The following is an 8,928-nucleotide window of genomic DNA, read 5'->3' as shown; positions in this document are numbered from 1 at the left end:
CACCCACCCACCCATCCATCATCTCCCCGGGGCTATGGGGAGCTGGGAGCCAGCCACCCCACCAGCGTGTGCTTACAAGCACAGGCACTGGGCTTGGCAACATATTTCAAGAGCCTTTTGCCTGCTGCAGGTGCTTTGCATTGACAAATCGAATCATGGGGAAATAATTTATTTCCTAATGCTGTTTGCAGCATGTTAGCAGGAGAATTTACATGAGAGAGATTACTTTAATAACCAAAAAATTACAGTGCAGGCCTCCCCGCCATGTCGGCTTTGATATGTAATTGTTTCAAGTTTAACCTGTCTGGAGGGGGGAAGGTGTTATTAAATCTATAGCATCTCCCGCTGGCGAGGGCAGGCGAGGAGGAGCGCTGCGTAGGGACCTCCTTCCCTGCTAAATGGGGAACAAGCTGAATTAACAAATCACTCCAGCCTCCAGCAGAGCTGCTGCTTCCCCAGTGTGCCTGGAGCTGAGGAGATCTTTTTTCCCTTGCTCTTATACCGATTTAATCTCCTCTCTCCTTGCCTCCTTTTTTTCATTGTGCCTGACCCTTCACAGGGCTTGCCAACCCTGCTCCCCTCTCCCTGGCTTTCTTCCCTTTGCCCCTACAGACTTGCTCCCTTTTTCCCAGGGCTGGGAGAGGACCTCTACGAGCCCCAGGCAGGGAGAGAGTCGGTATTTGACTCCTGTGGCTGGGTTTGGGGACTTCTCGTAAGACCATCTTATTATAGCTGGAGAAAGAGTTGGCACTGCACTCCTTCCCGTGCCCCTCCAGTCAGAGTGAGGAGGCTCCCGTTGATCCAGGAAAGAGGAACGATGTGCTTTGCTACTAGACCTTATGGGATCTCTCAAAGCATTCCCCTCCTTGCCTGCCAGTTTTGTGACTGACCCCATTCTCTTCTCTCTTGGCAGCAAGAGCTCCATCCTGAAGGATGCCATGGCAGCAGGCACCCCCAAGGTAAGTGAGCACAACTCAGCATGTTTCCCCCACTCCCCAAAGGATGCTCTTTACACCCCTTTACCTTCCCAGCCCTCTCCCTGTCCTGCTACTTGGTGTCTCCCAGGAAGGTGGCCACACTTTGGGGGCCAGAGGCATTGGGGAAAGCTGCCATCCCCACTCAGCCACTGGGCTGGAGCAGCCAAGTCCCTGCACAGGGCTCTGCATTCCTCGTGCAGCCGAGGATCGGTGGAGCTGAAGGACCTGGTGGGCTCTGGAACTCCAGATTGTGTCTAATGACAGCTAATGAAAGCTGATCACATGCAGGCTGAGCTCAGCCTGAGAAATCACGTGTGGGAATTCCTGGAGCCAGAGCCATATGCCAGCTTTGGAAGAGGACAGTGGCCTGCCTCAAGGGAGTGAAGCACACCCAAGGAGGAGCCCAGATCACTAAAAGACCCCATCTCAACCACATCTCCCTCCCCAGGACCCACCTCTCACCCCCTTGGCTCAGAATGCAGAAATTCAAAACTCGCAGAGCATCCTGGCATCACTGCAAAGGGCATCATTTACTGATTTGCTGTTAGCTGGACTTCATATGGCACAGGAGTGGGAAAGACCAGAACTTGGGCAGGCGAGCAGTGGGAGGGAGCACTGCAGGGCATTGCACCGCCTCTGAACACCATGGTGTGCTCCCCAAGGTGGGCAAAGGCACGTGGTTGTCATTCTCCTACACTTCTGGTGACACTGTCCAAGTGAGGGAGGCTCCTGAGGGAGATGTTTTCGTGCTTGTTTTACTAGAATCAACTTCAGGTCTCATTCCCCACTGTTTTTTCTGGAAGCTTACGGTGATTTTTTTGGCACGTGATGTCAGAAAAGAAGACTGACATCTCAGCTTTAGGTTTTCCCCTTGGGGCTGGGTGTCTTGCCAAGTACATCAACACCTTGTCTGCCCCACCAAGGGAGAGGCCTGGGAGCCCCTGTGCTGACCTGAGTTCCTGGCAGGTACATGTGACTCCCAAATAACCCCAACAATTTCCCAAACCCTTCAAGAGAAAGCAGAATTTGAAGTGATACTACATAGTGCTCCACATCTTTGTCTCCTGCATGACAATACTTTGCTCCTGTGCCCTGTTCCAGGGAGATTAGGAGGACAGTGGAGACCTGAATATTTCTCCCACAAAAACAAGCAGAGCAGAGAGGAAACCCCAAACCCAGCACTGCTGATAATCCACAGAGAGTGAGGCTGCCTTGGGATGTCTTGAAGGAGCTGGAAAGGACACCAGCAAAATTAAAGCATCTGAACTCTGCAATCTTCCCTTTCCCTCCTCATCAGGACTCAGTGTAGATAACTCAACGGTCCCAAACACATTGCCTGTGAGGGAGAAGGACGGCTAGGAAGACAGATTAGCTGTTTGGAGGCAAACACAGTGAGTGACTGACAGAGACCAGATAAAGAAGAAGGTCCATCTCGCGGCAGGGCCAGGCTTTTGAAGTTTCCATTGACAAAGAATCCCATTTGCCTTGAGCGAGGGGATTAGACTGGGACTGGAACGTCGTTCTATGTAAAAGAGATCAATCGTCCCCTGTCACCACATGGATCTTTTCCCTTTGCCCGTCACGTCTGGGACTAAGAACATTAACTTCAAGAAGCCAGGAGAGCAGGGAGGGAGAGGGTGAAATCAGGAAATCTTTCATTCCCTTCTCAGAGAGCTTGAAAGCTTCTCAGCCCAGGAGGATTCATTATTTCTAGGTGGCTTTTGCTGGGAGACAGATCTTGTGTGGCATGGGAAGGCACAGCACTGTCACCTTCACCTGAGCTTGGTATTAAAGGCCCCTTTGTAACCAGGTAGGATTGAGGAGGAGGGTGGTGGGAGATGAAGGCTGCTCTTTTCCTTTGTGCACACTGCATGTTTGTAACCTGGGGTGTGAATAGCTCATCAGGATGTGAAGTCCCTCTGATACAGTCTCAGGCAGAGGGATGGGGGACAGACCCCCAGAGTGGGCTTGCAGTTCGTGTCCACGCACATAGGCATCACTGGAGGCTTGGCAGGCACCTCCAAGGAAGACCTGCACCATGTCCCACTTCCCACTCTGGGAACTGGTGGAAGGGGACTGCTCCAATGTTTCCTGGCCAGTCCTCCTGGTCTGGAGGAGGCCAACAAAAAGGCCAGCATTTCCATCAGCTCAGCAGTGGGAGTAGTTGCACCTCCCCATCCCTCAGGAGCATCCAACAGCAAAACAAATAGGGACAGGCTGGTTTCACTCAGGGACATGGGAACTAGCATGCAGGCTGGCAGTTACTTTTGTGGTCACCAGTGGCTTTAAATCCACTTTAGGGCTCATCTAGGACCTTTGCCTGTAGCATCACCGCCATTGCCACTTTTGTGCTGGCCTGAGGCTCTTCCTGGGGTGCAGCTGGGACAGGAGATTTAATCTCCCCATGCTCAGTGTCATGGCTCTGCTCCCACCCCTTCCCCACAGTTGCCCCAGCACATGTCTCTGGGCAATAAAAGCCCAGATGTAAATGCATGTTCTTCACTCACTGCTCCCCTACCCCTGAAGAGCTGTCACTCACTGCACCAGGTCAATTTTCATGGCAATATGTCAAAGAAAATCCAATCACTCAACATGGGATGTGATGAATGCAGGATTATTGTATCAGGTTCTTCTATTATCGAAGCAGACAGAGGCAGTGACTGTCAGGCAAGGGCTGTGAGCTGGGGCTCCAGCCAGCACCACTGATTGGTGCCTGGGCTCCCTCCCTGCAAAGACAGCTCAAAGGGCAGCGCTGAGCACCACAGACCTGCAACGTTCAAGGTCCTCATCTGCCATTAGAGACCAAGCCTAATCGATGGTGATACACGAGTGTGGACAAGGCACTTGGACAAGCAGATTGTCACTCAGAAGGTCCCTCTTTGAAGGTCTGTCCAAGCCAACCATGCCGCAGACCTCTGTGAGTCCAGAGTTTCCCTGAAGCATTCCCCAGCATGGCCAGAGGCTGGGTCTCAGAGCAGGCAGCAAGAATGTCTTGCAGAGGCACATGGAGAACACCATAGACTCTGTTAGGACTGGGGCTGCCCAGCAGTCTGTACATAGCTGTCAGCAGCATGAAGCTCCCTTGGGTATCATTCCTGGACTTCATGCTCTTCCGTGCCTTTGTCCCCTTGCCGTGGCTGCCTCTTGCAAGACAGGAGAGGAGCACATGTTGGGTTGAACCCATGTTGGTGAGGTGTAAATCCAACTTACCCCTCTTTCTTGAGCAGCTGATGGTAACTGGAGCATCAGCATCCCCAGGTCCTCCTTTGTTACCTTAGAGCACCTCCCCACTGCCCGTATTTCAGGGTAAAAGCTGCAGACTGCTACCTGTCACCTAACAGGTAAACTTAAACCCCTGTGGAAGAGCTGGTACTGATCACTGAAGGGGAAGAGACTGGGTTCCAGCTCTTGTGATGTGTTCAGCATTCATTTTCCACTGCTGCTTTCTAATACATGGCTGCAGATTGCCCTTCCCACTACCAGCCCTGGCCGTGCTCTGGCTCTTGCTGCAAACAAACACTGACGTGAGTGGCCACGAGCAAAATCCATCCCACGCACGCGGCAGATGCCTGCGGCTGGTTTGTTTAGGTGTGCACCCAGCTCCACAGAGGGTGCCCGCAGGCAGGCAGCCAGCATGCTGCTCCCAGACCTCCGGCAAAGCTGGAAACCAAGCCACAGTGCCAGAGCTCTTTGATTTCCTTGCCCACCCCTATGATTTTACTGCTTCACCGAGCAGTTTGAGAGAGAATTACAACATCTAGTGCGAAATTTGACCACTAAAGCCCTCCAAGGAAAAAGAGCTCCGAAGCAAGCAAGATTTGGAGCCTTAAACCTTGACAGAATGTCTGTATTAAACCCTTCCCAGCTGCCTGACTTGAGATGAAATTTCTAGCATGATCATTTAACTTCTCTATATCATGTCTGGTGGTAGGAACAGGGGATGGGTGTCAGGGCCCTGGGGTTTTAACTCCTTCTCTTGTGTCACTGACACACTGGGAGGTTGGAGAAGTCATTCACCGTATCTGTGCCCTCTCCCTCTGTAACTGTGATTTACAAGGAAATATTAAAAAGCTGAATCTGGGTATTGTGGCAAAGCTATCGCCAAGCTGGGGACATGAGAACAGCCTGCAGATATGCRAAGGAAATTACGCAGGATGAGTGTTAGCTGGCTGTGCTTCCTTCCTGGCAGTTTGGGGTGATGAATACCAGAGTCACTCCAAAACCAAATATCTGCCAGGTTCTATCCCATAAAACAAATTACCCCATGAACAAACAAAGCCCCTCACTCCCCTTGGGCCAAACAGCTGTACCCTCCCGTTAGACTGGGAGAAACCACTGTGTTTTGCAGAAGGAGCGGAGAGGGGCAGACCCGAGCCAAACCTCTTTTCCCCTCCATCTCCAAAGTGCTGGTGGGCACTTCTGCTGGGCAGGGCCYCTTTTCCCACCATGTAGCTGGTGTCTCTTCCAAGAGGATGCAAAGCTCCATTACAATCCCAGGTGTCACTGTAACATGCACAGAAATGAATTAGTAGCTGACATTTCTGTAAGCTTATTCTGCTTGAGAACCACTGGAATTTTTCAGCGAAGGCTAGAAGCTGCTGATACCATTATTTCTGTTCACTGTTCACACCCTTCTCACATTTAAGCCTTTCATCCCCATCTCCATCCCACCTTTATCTCTGCCAGCAAAAAGCCACTGGATAATTTTACCTCTAACTTTTGCCAGGAGCAAATGCAGACCCTCCAAAAGCTTCTAGGAAACTCAGMTCTAATAGTAGCATCTTTGTGTCGGGCATCCTCCAGCAATAACATAAAAAATGGCTAGCAGAGTTAAGGGGGAAAATCGCAGCAAGGCCTGGTATCACTCATTGCTTTCGGGTTACAGTTCCCAAGTGATAACAGCTATTAGCAACACTTTGACGTCTTCCCTACCGTGGAGGGGAGGGCAGGAGACAGAAAACATGTCAAGCCATCACCTCCATGTTAAGTGATAAGTACCTATTTAGACGGCAGAGTTAAGGCTGAATGCATCAAGCAGGGAACACTTTGTAAAAAAAAAAAAAAAAAAAAAAAAAAAAAAGGAAATTTAAAAAGGCCATATAGATACATAAAAAGCAGGGTTAGGGTATTTGTTCTGCTGACAGCAGCTGTGATGGATTGTTTAAGAAAAATAGACTCCTTATGTTTTTTCAGGGCTCTCAGAAAGCAGGAGTCCAGCACTTTAATACTCTCAAATGACTGGCCTTGAGAAGCGGCAGAATGTCAGAGCCACCGGCTGGGCTCTCCCCGCGCTGACACCTGCCCCGGCTGCYGGCGAGAGGCCGCGCTTCGGGCTGGGGGCGGCGTGTGCCGGCAATTTCCGTCCATTTCCTTGGGCTGCCGGCTGCACCCTGACACCCGTCCCCTCCCCTCGTGCTGCCCCGGGCCCACGCCTGGCACACCCCTGGGTCAGSAGCCAGTGGTGGGCTGGCACATGTGTCCTTGCTGCGATTGCCTCAGTGCTGCCCCTGGCTCCTCCACCCGAGGAGGGAGGAGCAGGTCTGGGGATCGATGGCCCGGGGTCACAGCAGCTGGCACACCGGCTGCAGGATGCACATTTGATTCATACCAAACCTGCCCCTGTATTTATAKACATAAAATAGATGCTGCTCCCAGTTTCGGTGAGGTGCTGAAACATTCCCAGCTCATCTCTGCAGGATTGCATGGTCCATGGAGTGTGTTGGGAGTGACCAGGGTGAGCCTTGCAGCATGAGCAAGGCTTATGTGCCCTCTGCTTCCTGCTGGGATCCGTGGATACAAGCAGCAAAGCCGTGCAATCCCGACACGTCTCTTCTCTTTGGCACGGCACAGCTGAGCTCCAAGGGRCAGAAAGGCATCTCTGAGCGGGGCCACGGCTGCCCAGCATGGCAGGAGGGGCAGGAGGAAGGAGGGAGTACAGGGCTTGGACAAGATTGATGGCCTCGTTGCCATTAAGAAAAAAATTAGCCGGTGGCGGCTATCATATTAAAGGGTGAAGAAGCCGTGAATTATTTTCTTAAAGATCTTATCACTTACAATGATAATTTTACCTTCCAAAAGGCCACTTTTAATGAGGCAAGGCAGGCAAAAAGTCATGATTTAATGCCAGATTTTTTTTTCCAAACACATTTTACTGCTTTTTTGTCCATGTTTAAAAAGCGCCGGTGACCTTTTTTTATTTAGCTTGCCCCAGGTGTAATGCTCAGTCTGATCCTCTCAGGGTTTATAACCTCCACAGAGAGTGCCTTTACCCAATGGAGAGATGATTTAAAGGGGAGGGAGAAATATGAAGCTGCACCACCACTCACATATGGCCCTTGCTCCATCTTTGATGGTGGGAGCTGTGGAGGGGAGACCAGGGAGGGAGGAGGGTCCTCTCCCCTCAATATCCTCAGTCAGACACACACTGAAGGGCAGCTGGGATGTACTGGCAGCCAGGCATGGATGAGCTGGCTGGTGGCCTTTCCCCAAGGGAAAAGGGGCATCTCAGCATCCAGGCTTGTTCCCACCATGCTGAAGAACCTGGTCTCATTGTAGASAGCGTCTCCACATCAGGTCTGTTTGCACACAGAGCACCCAGCACCATGTTTTTGGGATGGGATGCCAGCATTTGATTCTGCCATGCAGTGTGGACGTGCATGAGGGCTGGGAGAGCACATGTAAAGCTACCTTTTTCCTCCACAGACATCTTCCCAAAACCCAGTTGAGAGAGGAATAGAAATTGTACCACTGCCCTTTCTCTACTTGCCAGGACACGGGTGGGAATGAGCAGAGTGGGTGCAGGGGACAGCAAATCCTTGGCTTGGCATGCTATAGTCAGGCATCCTCACTACTTAACCATTGGAAAACAACCTCAAAATGACAATCTGGGGTAAAAGAGGCCAAAATTGGGATGGCAGAGGCTGGCCTAATGCAGGATTGAAAATCACCCTGATGGTGAGTGCTTTTTCTAATCCCTTATCCTCCAAGCCTGCATCCCTGCCCGCCCCCATGGCTGCCTGAGAGGCAAAGTGTGGCAGAGCACAGGGAAATGAGAAAAACAAATGAAGTCAAGTTTCCTAAGAGTGAAGGGGAAGTGTGACTTGGCATCTCTAACGCTGTGTTTAACATGCCGGCAAGGTATTTAGAATTGAAGTGCTTGCACACAATTTAAAAATAGACAGTTTATTAATCTAAACTGCAAGTGTATGTAGAAGAGGCCTCGAGATTGACATCTTTGGGATTAGTTTAGCCCTGCGTTTTTCCAGAGGTCATTGCCATGGTGCTCAGGAGGTTTGTGGAATAAATGGGGCCGGCGTTCTTCCCAGGACCACACGCTAAAAACTAATACATAACGTTTAATTTACTGTCTCCATAGCTAGCCCAACCATTTTTCACATAATAATATTGGATTAGAGCTACCAGAAGCTGAGGGGGGAGCTGGAGGTGGGCAGGGTTTGTCTGTYTGTCCTCGAGGAATGGGGAGATGGGTATTTTTCCCCTTCTTTASAATACATTGGAAGACAAAACAGATTTAACCCTCTCAGTTCCAGGGTGCTTGGCTTATTAGGGCATTAGCAGTGCTGAAATCAGGGCTGTTGTTCTGAGTTGCAACTGAAGGCTTTGAGTCTCATCCCTCTGTTTTACAGGACATGTGCAATCCTGCTTATTCAAAAATGGTCCTMATTCTCCATTTAGAAAATAAAATAAACAGCAGCAGGAGCTTCGGATCTGTACCCTACAGAAATTCTGCAGAGGGCTTTTCCAGTAATAAATGAGCTGTTCACCAAAGCCCATTAGCAGTAGGGTTCAGCCAACACATGAAGGCAGAGAGCYGCCCTGCTCTGCCCCTGTCCCCTGCAAAGTGGAGGCTGGACTCTTGAGGCAGCCCTTGATGGGTGCTCCCAGCCCTGGGGCTCCCACCGGCCCTCTCAGTGCCTGGCACCCCTGTTGG

The 8,928-nt window shown here is 50.9% G+C and overlaps 1 protein-coding gene across 1 annotated transcript in view; it reads left to right on the top strand.

Annotated features, from left to right (window-relative positions):
• LOC130589253 (E3 ubiquitin-protein ligase Rnf220-like) overlaps positions 1-8,928 on the top strand; it is a 155,334-nt gene that overhangs the window by 141,085 nt on the left and 5,321 nt on the right. Inside the window, exon 3 of the mRNA XM_057390516.1 lies at positions 914-959. Coding sequence (XP_057246499.1) covers positions 914-959 — 46 coding nt within the window. The remainder of the gene's footprint in view (positions 1-913; positions 960-8,928) is intronic.

The sequence above is a fragment of the Malurus melanocephalus genome, unplaced genomic scaffold, assembly GCF_030028575.1.
Source record: "Malurus melanocephalus ecotype Western Australia unplaced genomic scaffold, MMel_1.1 scaffold_28, whole genome shotgun sequence".
Classification (NCBI taxonomy): domain Eukaryota; kingdom Metazoa; phylum Chordata; class Aves; order Passeriformes; family Maluridae; genus Malurus; species Malurus melanocephalus.
Note: the sequence above shows the minus strand (reverse complement) of the source record. Positions and strands in the feature narration are given on the sequence as shown.